At 40.3% G+C, this 13895-nt stretch overlaps 2 protein-coding genes across 2 annotated transcripts; one reads left to right on the top strand and one right to left on the bottom strand.

The window, feature by feature from the left end:
• Positions 1–4157: 4157 nt before the first annotated feature.
• Positions 4158–4727, top strand: LOC133521747 (uncharacterized). Its single transcript, XM_061856815.1, has one exon. The coding sequence runs from the start codon at positions 4158–4160 to the stop codon at positions 4725–4727; it is 570 nt and encodes a 189-aa protein (XP_061712799.1).
• Positions 4728–8872: 4145 nt separating this feature from the next.
• On the bottom strand, positions 8873–13655 carry LOC133521746 (uncharacterized). The gene is made up of 2 exons (XM_061856814.1): positions 12007–13655; positions 8873–8922 (listed from the first exon to the last, which is right to left on the bottom strand). Exons 1-2 carry the CDS (start codon positions 13646–13648, stop codon positions 8873–8875), a joined length of 1692 nt encoding a protein of 563 aa, XP_061712798.1. The 5' UTR covers positions 13649–13655.
• Between the last annotated feature and the right edge of the window lie 240 nt (positions 13656–13895).

Here is a 13895-nt window from a genome sequence, read left to right as displayed (position 1 = left end):
AGCTTCTTGTATTAATGAAATTTTGTTTTAAATTTTTCTCATGTACAATATACGTATATGTATACATATAATACAATATACAATACATAATACAATGTATAATATAATACAATATATATATAAAATATGTTTCTCTTGTAGCTAGAAAGATATACAGCACTCGATTTTTTTATTTAGTTGATATAAGATATAGATACAAGCGTGACAGAGTGGTCCGAAACAAGACAACGAAATTATGACTCCATTACAAAAAAGACAACTATCGAAATGAATCGACCCATACCGAATCCCTCGCTGGCGGAGCCGTTACATGTTTATTATTATGTCATCAAAAACATAACTTGTAAAAAAAAGAGTTTTTCTTGATCTATACACTAAGCCCTTACGGTATTCTAAATTTGAAGCTTCTATGTCTGCTAGAAGTGCCTTAGAGTTTTGATGATCGGTCAGTCAGGGAGTGACAAAATTAAGAAACTTTGACTAATTATAATTCTTAAACTACTAATTCAAATTGCATGAAATTCGAAATATACTGTGTTTATACAATGATTTCTTAGTCAATGAAAATTCAGGGGGTCAATTATAGGGGGTCAAAAATGGCCCAATCTGCTTCGAGAAAAGGATAACGGCCGTGCCGCTTGTTTTCTTGACTTGGCGGGGGCACGACAGTGCCCCTAGATTACAAATAACTTATGGTGTTATTCATAAAGGCATGTCAAAACTAACAAACTTTTGATATATAATCGTTTTTCCCTATATGTAATTTTGATATGGGAGTTAATAAATAACTACTGAGACAATTTCCGTCACCCTTATCTCTTCCGGTTAAATGACTCCATCAAACGTTTTAAACATTACCGTTTTAAATGAATTTTAATTACCAAACCATAGTCAATAAAACTCAGTCAAATATATTCATCGTGATGCAATACGTGTCGAAACTTTACAATGGATCTACATCGCGGCTGTATCGCGACTGTAGGGATGATGACAAAATCATTGATCTAAAGTAAAGATAAGCCCATGCATACAATTCCGAGCGAAAAGTTTTGTTAAGCAAAACACAGCGCCATCTGTTGTATACTGCGTAAACTACGTGGCTGTAAAATCTTCGCTGATCTCAGGTGTTGTCGAGGTGATAAATATGAGTGGAGTATAAATGTTACTGTAAAAGCCCGAAGTACGGTAAAACCTAGGATATACCGGTAAGACCTAGGTTTTACCGATGCCGATCGGTAAAAGCCCGAAATGTGAAATAATGATTATTCACTTCGGGCTTTTACCGACATGGATTTGGTAAATCCTAGGTCTTACCACGTCGACCGGTAAAGGTTGAATCATCCACTGGTTCTTGACATTATTAGATGAAAATCTTGTATCAGTGTAAGGGGCGTTACATGTAGCGCCATTTAGAGTGATGCTTCGTATTGTTTCGGCTATTTTACTAGTCATATAGATCTAGGTCTTTCGGTTTTGCTGAAGGTGGGAGTAAACTCTACTCACTGCAAATTCGAACGCCGTGAGTAGGGATGTAGAAGTCCTGAGAGCAGAGTAATGTACAGTGTGTCACATACCCTCTGTAAGCAATATGCCCAGTTGGTGGGAATTTTCGGGCTGTAGCTAGCCGGTGTAATGAGTAACAGAAACGCGTTCCGTATGTGCTTCGTTTTCCAGATGACTAGGGTGTTGAGGATGCGAGCTTGCGGTGGTTGTTAAAAGTCCAGAAAATATGCCAGAATGTTTATTACACTGTTATGTTACATGAGTTATGTTAAGTACAAATGTTACAATGTTAATGTTTAAAATTGTTAGGAATGCATCCGGTCGCGACGGTTCCGAAAAGTGCATTGACTTGTGTAAACGGCCGCATCGCCAAACTAAACTGGGTCGCGGGCGCCTGTCACGTGTTCACGTGTTCGGTGCATGTGCACTGAACATAGGGTGCACTGCATGATGCAGAGATTATCATATCGCGAACGATTGGCATCTTGACTAGGTACCAAGGTTTAGGTATACTTGTAGCTTACAGTAAAAACAAATTAGGTATCTATTAATAGTTCTCGCCTGTTGAAGCGACTATGGCTGCGTGATCAAATGACACCCAGATACTTTCAATTAAATCATTTTATTTTTAAGTAAAAAACCTTTTGCCAAGCGTGGGTCATGGTATTGGTTCGTAAGGGAGAGAAATAAGCCTGTCTGGTTCCGTGGTATGTTGGTACTCCCCTGTCATGCTAGTTGGTTGTACCGAGGGCCGCTCCTGGTTAGCCAGGAATGTCTTTAAGCGCCGTGGACTGCTGATGTGGATGCGAAAGGAGGCCTCTGCGTCCCTAGGAACTATTGGTACGGCCGGTCGGAACAAAGGAACCGCACCGCTAAAGGGTTATTTGAAACGGAATCTTACAGCTCTATTCTGTAAGACTGCTGTCGACCGAAAGTGCGATTTTGTGTCTTAAGCAAGCTGTCTGGTACTACAAGGACAGGAACACGCCGATCTATGCGTGCTTTCTGGACTTGTCAAAGGCGTTTGACCTGGTTGTGTACGACAAGCTATAGTACAAGCTTATAAAAACGGAAGATTCCATTGAATATGTCGCGTTGCTTAAACATTGGTACAACAGCCAGGTCAACAGAGTGAGATGGGCGGGAGAGGAGTCTGACGAGTACAAACAACAATGTGGAGCGAAACAGGGAGGGCTAACATCCCTTCTCCTTTTCAACGTCTACGTAAACGAGTTGATCGAGGCACTCAGCAGGGCACATGTTGGTTGCCATGCAGGTGATGTGTGTTTTAACAATATAAGTTACGCTGACGCGGTACGACACCTCATCATTATTTGTGAGGAATACGCCGGGCAGCATGGTCTAAAATAGAACACGGCCCAAAGTCAGCTTGTTATATTCAAAGCTCGTAAGTATAACCCGTCTTGGCGCGGAGGACGACACGGCCCAGCACACTCCGGAAGAGTGCAGTCGCTGGGCCTTGAAAAGAGCTGGCGTGAGGCTGATCCTAATGCGCCGCCTCTCCGGCGCAGGCGGCGGGGTCAAAGGCGAAGAGCGCATGTTCGTCTCGATCCCTAATGGGGCCAGCAGGTACGGGACCCACATTGCACGGCTCCCACATACGTCGCCGAGGGGGATCAAGCGTTTCTGATCCCCCTCCATTGTGCGGGTGTCCTGGCGCCAAGCCGGGGCTGCCGGGGAGCGCTATGGTGGAGTGTTCTCGATCTCATGGCGCTCTCGTAAACGGCAAAGAGGGCGAAACGCCGGAGTGGATTTAGTGGGTAGGGCCAAGCTCTCCCCCCCTCTCACCAGGAGAGAGGGGACAGGAGCGGCGAGTCCCATACACAGCCCCATCATGGCCTTCCCGCGGCTGGGGGAACGGTGCGTAAAGGCATTCGCCCACTCCGTAAACAAAAAAAAAAGTGTAACCCGTCTGCGGAGCCGAGGATCATGTTGTGTGGCGTACCCCTAAAAGTTGTAGATCGCTTTAAGTATCTGGGGCATATGCTTACAACTGAATTGAATGACGATCTGGATCTGGAAAGGGAGAAAAGAGCGATGGCAGTGAGAGGCAATATGCTTGCCCGCAGGTTCGCACGGTGTAATACATTAGTTAAATTGACGCTCTTTAGAGCTTACTGTCAGACTTTCTACACGTGCAGCCTGTGGGTGAAGTTTACACAACTAGCCTATAACGCATTGCGCGTTCAATATAATAACATCTTGAGGATGCTGTTGCGGCTGCCGAAACACTGCAGTGCGTCCGGCAAGTTCGCTGAGGCGCGAGTAGATGACTTTTTTGCCATCAGGCGGAAAAGAATCGCCTCCATGCTGAGACGGGTGTGCGGCAGCAGCAACAGTCTACTCAAGGTGTTGGCCGAGCACCTCGACTGCCCCGTTATAAAGTTTTGGGTGGAGGTGGCAATTGGGAAATGGAGCTCTACTCTCCACACATCTTAGTGTTTAGTTATAAGTTCTTATTTTTATTTTTCTCTTAGTACCTATTTAGCATAGTTTTAAGTTTATACTAATAGTCGCTATGGACCCACTGATCCAATAAATAAAAAATAAAAACGTTTATCTGAAATAAACTTTTTTTTTTATACCCAAGGTACGAGACGAAACTTAAATACGTCCTTTTCTATATACTGATGATGATAGCTGGAAATTACCGTATGAAAGCAGAGGCCAGAGCGCGTGGAGAACGCCTCGACCCAGAGGAGGCGAAGAGAGAGCAACGACAGACTGTCAAGAGACTGAGGGACCGTTGGAAGAGCGACCTGGAGGATTCCTCCTACGGAGTCCGCAGTATAGGGGCTCTCCTCCCGTCATTCAACCAGTGGCTCGATAGAGAACACGGGGTGCCCAGCTACAGATTGACGCAGGTAATAACCGGACACGGTTGCTTCGGTCATTACCTGCATGAAATTAAGAGAGAGCCCATGACAATCTGCCATGACACGGCCCAGCACACACTTGAATCGTGCAGGCGATGGGCTGTGGTACGCCAAAACATGGTGGTGGCAGCGGAAATCACGAGTGGGGACCTCTCGCTGCACGACGTCGTGTCGGCCATGTTGCGCAGCAAGAGGGCATGGAAGGAAGTTGAGGCCTTTTGCGAAACCGTGATTTCCCAAAAGGAAGCAGTGGAGCGGTTGCGCGAAGATAGTGCAGATGCGGAAAGTTCTATTCTCCGGAAAGTTCTCCAACACATTTCTTTATAAGGCGTCCATATTATTTTGAATACAAACTATTTATTATTTATATCAAGTTGTTTCTTTGTACATGTGTTTTTCAGATACTTGAGTTTTTACAAGCTTTTATACAACTTAATCTTGAATTTTGGTTTATGTAAATTCGAAAAAAAGTACGATTTAGTATTTTTTTGAAAACAAAAAACATTGTTTTTATCGCTTACCGCTTACTTTTCTTTCGTGCGGTACGTTCAGAGTACTCTGGCGCTGATGCACTGCTGCCTGTGCGGTCGCGTTCATGAGCTTCGCGCCGTGACATCACACGCGACGTGTCGGACAGGTCAAGTGTCTCCTTTTCTTACAGAATAAAATGTTAGGTATAAAAGAAATACTTTAGCACAACCTTTAATATGTAGAAAAGGACGTATTTATGTTTCGTGTCGTACCCTGGGTATAAAAAAAAAAACAAAAGAAACCGTTTATTTTAGATCACTGGTCCATAACGACTATTAGTATAAACTTAAAACTATGCTAATTAGGTACTAAGAGAAAAATAAAAATAAGAACTTATAACTAAAAACTAAGATGTGTGGAGAGTAGGGGCGCAGGTTGCTATACTTCATTTGATCGCTTCAACAAGCGAGAACTATTAATAGATACCTAATTTGTTTTTACTGTAAGCTACAAGTATACCTAAACCTTGGTACCTAGTTAAGATGCCAATCGTTCGCGATACGATAATCTCTGCATTATGCAGTGCACCCTAGTCATATGAAAAGCGTAGCACATACGGAACGCGTTTCTGTTACCTATTACAGCGGCTAGCTACAGCCCGAAAATTCCCACCAACTGGGCATATTGCTTACAGAGGGTATGTGACACACTGTACATTACTCTGCTCTCAGGACTTCTACATACCTGCTCACGGCGTTCGAATTTGCAGTGAGTAGAGTTTACTCTACTTACCTTCAGCAAAACCGAAAGACCTATATCTATAAGAAGATCTATATGACTAGTAAAATAGCCGAAACAATACGAAGCATCACTTTAAACGGCGCTACATGTAACGCCCCTTACACTGCTACAAGATTTTCATCTAATAATGTCAAGAAGCAGTGCATGATTCAACCTTTACCGGTCGCCGTGGTAAGACCTAGGATTTACCAAATCCATGTCGGTAAAAGCCCGAAGTGAACAATAATTATTTCACATTTCGGGCTTTTACCGATCGGCATCGGTAAAACCTAGGTCTTACCGGTATATCCTAGGTTTTACCGTACTTCGGGCTTTTACAGTAACATAAACACTGGTTTACTTCTAAATTACAAAAATACAAAAAGTGGTAAAGTAAATAGTCGTTGAGGAATCGGTATTCGGAGGAATTTGTATTCAAAGTTCCTAGAGCTTTCAAAAAATTACCGGTTGTTAGGTAAGTTTTTGAAAGCTCTAGGAATTGTCAGAACTTTGAGTACAAAATTTCCATACTTAAATTTGAACAAAGAGATGCTTGAAACACACACACATTTCATTGAATATTTTAATTACAAAATATGCAAATTGAATATAATTAATTATGTGATTATTACCATTAAATTAAAATTGTATAGAAATTATAAGTTGTTTTTTTATAACAAACAGTGGCCGATGGTCAGAGCAAAGATACAATCAAGTCGCTTTGGCCAGAGACATACGCGAAAGTAGACTGCACTCTCGCCTTCAAAAAATGTGTCTACAAAAATGGCTCGAGGAAGACCTTAGTCTCTTTCTTTCTTTAGGATGACGATGAAGTGACAATTTAATAAAGTATGACTCACGCTAGACCGGCCCGCGCCCGGGCCGAGGCGTCCGATAAGTCATTTTCCATGACGGCTGATCGGTGATCAGTGATCACATAGTACTTTCCATAGATAACGAAGCGCCGGAAGCTCCGGTCCGGCCTCGCGTCGTCCCGATCTAGCGCGAGTTAATCGTATTCCCAAATGTTATCAATTATTATTGTTGCCACAGCTAATCAAGCCATCATGCTATTATTTTTATTAATATAAATATCATTATTATAGATCTTGCCGTGCTAGTTTATTAATTTCACTTAAGAATATTAAGTAGGAATAAGCGGGAGTTAAAACATATTAAAATGTTTTAGATAAATACATTATTTTTTAATTACATACAAAATACTTCATAACGATTTTTAGTGAATGTCAACATTTAGAAAGACTATTCTTAAGTGAGTCAATAAATTAGCCTACCAACCTAACCAATAAAAATGACCTTTATTTAAAAGAAGAAACTGACTGACAGACATAATTATCAACGCACAGCCTAAACCGCTGGTTCACTCTAATTACGCTTTCTTTGAGTAAAAGAGAAAGATCCCCGCAATTTACGAATTTTCATTTTCGCGGTAGGCCCTCAGTAAATCTCTTTAATAGAATGAGAGAGATTTCCTTGCGGCAGTATTGAGGCAATGACAGCAACTTATTAACGTAGTAATGTTACAACAATAATGCTGCTGCAGTTGCCATCCGCAATGGCATTTATAGAAATATGTGTTTTACAGATACTTCGCGTTTTCCCCCGGTGGTATAGACCTAGCATTACGAGCTCAGGTGTAAAATGTAGCACGACTCTGTAATTGCAATCTCCTCTAGATATTTATTGAATCCTTCTCACTTTAAGGTGATCGCACGGGCTGATGGGACTGGAATCTGTATTAAACTTGGTTTCAAACTTTTTGACTCATTTTTATATACAAGGTGCAACAAACATAGTGGGGATCCGTTTGGTATCGTGTTCTGATCAGGAAAAAGTAAACGAATTTTTTTTTGACGCAATTTTTTTTTATTAGGGGCCGGTCAGATTTTTATCTGCCTAAAATATTTTTTCTTCTACATTTTCCTAATCAGAACACGATACCAAATAGATTCCACTACCTACTTTTGGTACATCTTGTATGTCTGGATTTGAATTTACTAGGATATTTTTTGACAAATGGGGTTAGGGGTTTCTGACGTTTCTGTTTAATTTAACTTCCCGGCGACGAATGCACTAAAACTCAAAACAATCTCTAATTTCAAAAGTACCTTTTGCTTTTAAGATACGAAACCCAAATTACCATACGGTATACACAGTTTACATTACGGAAAAGTCTGAAAATAGGCTAATCCCATCATACTCTAAATTCTTTATTCATAATGCGGGCTGTACACACTCGTCGAGATACCCCGAGAACGCCGAGAACGAATGTGTTCATACAGCTGTAAACAACCTCGGAAATAATGAACACTTGTTGTGATGAAGATAAATTATATTTCAAGCTACCACTTGTAAACAACCTCAGAAACAAATCAACACTTTTTGTATTACAAACTATTTTAGTCACAGACGTCCGTTCGGTTCCGTTCCCCGGTCAAGAATGCCCCTCCGCGCCCAGTCACCTCACTCCCGTTATCTTTTTCCGCCATCGGGCATGACGTCACCAGAATAGTCAATGCACTTACTAATTTCGGTTTAGTTTATTTTCCAAATATAATAGAACCTTACACTCGACCATCCTGATGACGTGCATGTCCCCAGGCACGTATCTGGTGAAACCAAAACCTTACACTCGGCGGGCAAGGACATTCCAGACCTAGAAATTGTTTTACATTCAAGATAATTTTATAGAGAACTAAATCAATCAATTCAATTCAAATTTTATATAAACATAAATTCATCATTATATCATTCATATCTAAATAAATGTAACGAATATAAAACTAGTATATATATTTTTTTGACATAATTATCTATAACAATTTATATTGATTTTAATAGCAATTTCCTGTTATATAAAAAAACATTATGTAAGTGATTATCTATTGGAATAATAATTATATTCATTACGATTTACCATGTATCCAAGTATCTATATAATTAGTTAACTCTCTATCATGGAAACTATGCACATGGAACTAAGAAACTGAGTAAACGAGTAACCTTATAACTAAAAGAAATATATATAACTAATTATCCCTGCTGCTTTATTACCAAATATCATATTAACCTTGTAACCAAATATCCTTGTAACCAAAAGCCTTGTAACCTTGTAACCAAATATCCTTGTAACCGTGTAACCAAATAACCTTGTAACCAAATATGCAATCAAACATATATCCAGATTTGTTCATCTCGTTTCAGGTCAAGCTAAGCACGCCAACCATTTCCGCGTCTTCTAGCACTCGACCTGAAACGAGACAAAAAAAATACATTTGCGATAGCTAGTTTTCTGAATCGTCTACCTCTTCTATGTAAGAAACGTCGTTATCGCTTTCGTTATCACTATCGATTTCTAGTGAGGCTATATGTATCCAAGGGCGGATTCTGTCCGCAGCCACTGTAGTTTTTCGTTTGTTTTTCATGCCTTCATATCCAGAAATAGGAGCTACCTTATAACGGTCGTTACCTAGTACCTTAACGACTTTAAAGGGCCCCTCGTATGAAGGCATAAGTTTGGTACTCTTGCCATTATTTTGGAATGCAACTTTAGTAATTTTTACTAAATCGCCATTCTTATAAGAACGCGCAGGACGTCTACCCTGATCATAACGTAGTTTTTGAGCGTCTTGAGCCTTGTCAATTCTATCCTTAACCTCGCTACGAATAGACGTTAGGGACAATTTATTTTGTGTCTTATCTGCAACTTGATTTAAAACAGGATTATATTCGCTTGTCATTTCAACCCCGAACATAACTTCAGCTGGTGCCCTACCGATCGTCTTCTGCACTGTATTGTTTAGTCCCCACTGAATTTTCCCTAATTCCCTATCCCATTCTCTCTCATCCGTTCCAAGGCCCTGAGCTGTCAACGAGTCGAGGATCGTTCTATTGTATCGCTCGACTTGGCCATTTGCTCGCGGGCTGGCCACTGCGTTTAGGACATGTTTGATGCCTCGATCTAAACAAAACCTTCTGAACGCATGAGAAGTGAAGCACGAGCCACGGTCACTAATGATTCGATCAGGCACTCGGAAAGTGTCGAATATGTCCTGCAATACCCTTATAACGTTCTGAGTTTTCGTGTTTTTGACCGGTTTTATGAATAAAAACTTCGTAAATGCATCTACTACGGATAAAATATAAGTGTGTCCCGTTTTTGATCTAATGAAGGGCCCAAGATGGTCTATATGCAGCGTATGAAACGGTTTTTTAATCTTTTCTATAGGATGTAAAAGGCCTTCCTTTGCATTTGTACCCTTTTTGGCATATGCGCACTCAATACAGGCTCCTACATATTTCTTTATAAACTTTTTCATCTTTGCAAACCAGTAATTTCTTCTAACTCTATCTAGTGTTTTTTCAAAACCTACATGACCTATATCATCATGATTACGCTTGCATATTTGCCATCTAGCGCCCTTCGGGACTACCCACCTCAAGCATTCTTTATCACCGCCTATGCATCTAAATACTTTATTGTCCCGTAAAACGTAATTTGATTTAATGTATTCTACGCCTTTGGGGTCTAGATTACTACTGATAGTATCGCGGATGCGGCAGAGTTCCGAATCACCCATTTGTAGCGTAAGAAGCCAGTCATCATCGCAAATTGTCATGACAGAAGGGTATTGTTCGGGACATTCGGTTTCTACATCGGTAATGGGATTCAAATTCAATTCAAATATACTTTATTCATGTAGGCCTAGCAACAAGCACTTATGAATAGTAAGACAGTATTACATATAATTATCTTAATCTAATTATCAGAGCAATTTATTGATGTTGTAAATATTATTCCATATATAATACTAATGAATATAATTCATAGATCAAATTTAATACTAAAACTTTCACAAAATACAGTCATACAAAAAAAAATGTATAAAAATACTTGTCTAGATTGTTTCTAGAATAAATTCTAAATGTCAAACAAATATAATAAAAACAACAAAGGAAATACATGCATTGGAATATCCATTTCATCATCATTATTCAAATATAATAAATAATTAATCATTTCGAATCACAATTAATCCCATGTTGTTTTATCATTCATGTAGTCTTGTGTGGTATAATAAGCTTTAGAAATAAGTTTACGCTTTACATGATTCTTAAATTTATTAATTGGTAACTCAGTAATATGGTTTGGAAGTTTATTATAAAATCTCACACAATTACCCATGAATGATTTTTTAATTTTATGGAGCCGAGTGAAGGGCACGGCGAGCTTATGTTTATTTCTAGTATTAATATTATGAATGTCACAATTTTTCTTAAAATCGGCAATATTTTTATGCACATACAGAATATTCTCATAAATGTATTGACAGTGCACTGTCATGATGTCAATTTCCTTAAATTTATCTCTCAGTGAGTCTCTATGGTTCATTTTATATATTGCTCGAATAGCCCTCTTCTGCAGAACAAAAATGGTATTTATCTCTGAAGCACCACCCCACAGTAAAATACCATATGACATGATTTCTAGATAGCGCATCGACGTGTGCCATTTTGGTTCCTGCCCTATACTCCACCGTGCATTGAAATTCCTGCAGTGCTAACCACCACCTGGCGATCCTAGGTATAAGATCGCGTTTTTCGAACGTGGAGCGGAGAGCACTACAATCGGTGACTATCTTAAATGGCTTACCTAATAAGTACACTCTCAGTTTTTTAAGCGAGCATATCACGGCTAATGTCTCCAATTCATAGGAGTGGAAGTTCCTCTCCTCCGGGGTAGTTTGGCGACTGTAATATGCCACCGGATGAAAAGAGCCCCCACTCCCCGAGGGTCGTTGTAGGAGAATTCCGCCGACGCCTAACCTACTCGCATCTGTGTGCAGTTCCGTTTCTGCAGTAGGATCATAGATTGCCAGTACAGGCCTATCAACTAACTTTTCTTTCAACGTTTTAAACGACTCCTCTTGGTCGTTTCCCCACTCCCATATAGCATTCTTTTTAAGCAATTTTGTTATAGGCTGGGCTAACTGAGCAAAACCTTGTATAAATTTTCTAAAATAACTCACAAGTCCAAGAAATTGTCTAGCATTATGCACATTTTCGGGTCGTGGGAAATCGACCACACTCTGGATTTTTGCTTTTCCCGGCCGCATGCCAGCTGAACTAATTTCAAACCCTAGGTAGTTGATTTCGTTTTGTAGGAAACTGCATTTAGATAAGTTAAGCTTCAAATTAGCCTTTTTTAGCGACAAAAGGATTTCTTCTAACCTACTTAAACAGTCCGCAGAGGTCTTGCCAAAAATTAACAGGTCGTCAATATATACGGTAGCTTTATCGAATCTGGCCGGTCCCAGCACACTGTTCATCATACGTTGGAACACCGCTGGCGCATTTGCCAGGCCGAACGGCATCCGGTTATATTCGTATTGGCCATCCGGCGTGACAAACGCTGTCAAATGCTTACTACCTTCCGAGATTGGTACCTGGTAGTACCCGGACATCAGATCCAACGTGATAAACCATGACTGGCCGGCCAAACGAGCGATCTCGTCTTCTATCACCGGTATTGGGTAGCGTTCCTTTACGGTTATCGAATTGAGTAGTCTGTAATCGACGCAAAGTCTGACGCCACCATCCTTCTTTCGGACGAGTATAATAGGACTAGCGTAATTAGATACGGATTCTCTGATTATACCAGCTTGTAACATATCATCTATCATCGCACGGACCTTCTCACGTTCATGATGTGACAGTCTGTAAGGTCTATATACGACCGGTCGCTCACTATTTAACTCTATATTCATTTCGGTCGTATTAGTGCAACCTAGACTAGCTAAATCAGAAGCAAAGCAATCTTCGTAACAGCTGAGAAGTTTGACGAGCTTGTTTTTATCATCTTCGGTAACATTTTTACCTATATGGAGTTGTTTTTCATCAAACGGTGATGACGCGGTTTCTTCTACAGTTATTTCATTTTCGTACTGGCGTACTGTTGTACCTATATCCGATAACCTATATACCGCCTCTACACGCTCTGCTCGCGCAAATACAAAGTTTTCTTGTAGGTAACAAGACGCAGCACAGGGCATAACCATTACAAAAAGGTTACCCTGCTTCACCTCATAAATCCCGCCACAAACCAAATACTGATCTTGAGGTTTCCCTACCACTTTAGTATTTAACACAACGTTGCCACTAAACTCTGTCCCAGTGGCGGCTCTTACGCTAGCTACCCCATATATCCTGTTACGTGCTACAATTCTTACTCTCTCTAACTTTTCATCGACACGCTCTTGTAAGTTAGGAAGCTCTGTACCTATGTGTAAAAATTGCAACTTATTTGCATCTTTGTAAACCACGATATGTGGTTGTTCAGAGTAAGTCTGACCTATGAGCATCGACTTTTCAAGCAGACTATCATTAACTACCCTACACATAACGGTGGCGGATACGCCATCAATTGTTATGGTCAACTCCGCCGATCCTAAAGACTGTACGAGCTTATCACCGAAACCTATCATCGTAATAGGAATGCAATCATGAGAAAGCCCAAGATGAGAGAAACTGGATTCTCGTATAAGAGTGACTTCGCTTCCTAGGTCGACAAAGGCTCCCACTGTCTCACCATTAACTTGTACTGATTTTCTAAATTTGTCAGACGGGTTAGATCCGTATATGCGCATCACTCTGGGTACAGTGTCAGCCTTTGTCGAACCAGAGTCTGACTTTAGCCTACACATCTCTGGTTTATGGCCCACCTTTTGGCACGTACTACATTTAACTAAAGGCTTAGGACAGCGAGAATAAATATGCCCTTTTTCCTTGCAGTTATAACAAAATATGTTAGGATTTAATTTCGTGCTGGCTCTACTAGACGTCTTCTCATCACCCCCAGTCACGCTCCTATCCTTAGGCAACGACATATTTACGAATGATTCTTTATTATTGCTTAGTAGAAATTTAAGAAGCTGATCGGGTTCTTCACACCGTAAAGCTAAAACACTAGATCGCATAGTTTTATCTGTGATACCATGAATAAGGCAGTCGACTGCTCGCCTACCCGTGATTTCGCACTGATTAAGCAACGCTAATTTCTCGTAAAAGTAAATTTCCATAGATTCTTGGTATTTACTCCTACGTTTCAACATGTCTTCTAGTAATTGCCCGTAGTTTTGTTCTGATGGAAATGCGTTAGCCAATTTAGTTTGCCATTCGTCCCATGAAAACAAAATTGTATTAAGGCTCTCAAACCAAGTCTTA

Source organism: Cydia pomonella, chromosome 10, assembly GCF_033807575.1.
Source record: "Cydia pomonella isolate Wapato2018A chromosome 10, ilCydPomo1, whole genome shotgun sequence".
Classification (NCBI taxonomy): Eukaryota; Metazoa; Arthropoda; class Insecta; order Lepidoptera; family Tortricidae; genus Cydia; species Cydia pomonella.
Note: the sequence above shows the minus strand (reverse complement) of the source record. Positions and strands in the feature narration are given on the sequence as shown.

Excerpts from the sequence above, each read along its gene's own strand:
- LOC133521747 (XM_061856815.1), top strand. The coding sequence starts at position 4,158 with ATGATAGCTGGAAATTACCGTATGAAAGCAGAGGCCAGAGCGCGTGGA.
- LOC133521746 (XM_061856814.1), bottom strand. The coding sequence starts at position 13,648 with ATGCGATCTAGTGTTTTAGCTTTACGGTGTGAAGAACCCGATCAGCTT. Across the intron at positions 8,923-12,006 it reads TGCGCCAGCGGTGTTCCAAC|GTCGAGTGCTAGAAGACGCG; the intron begins GTATGATGAACA and ends GTCTCGTTTCAG.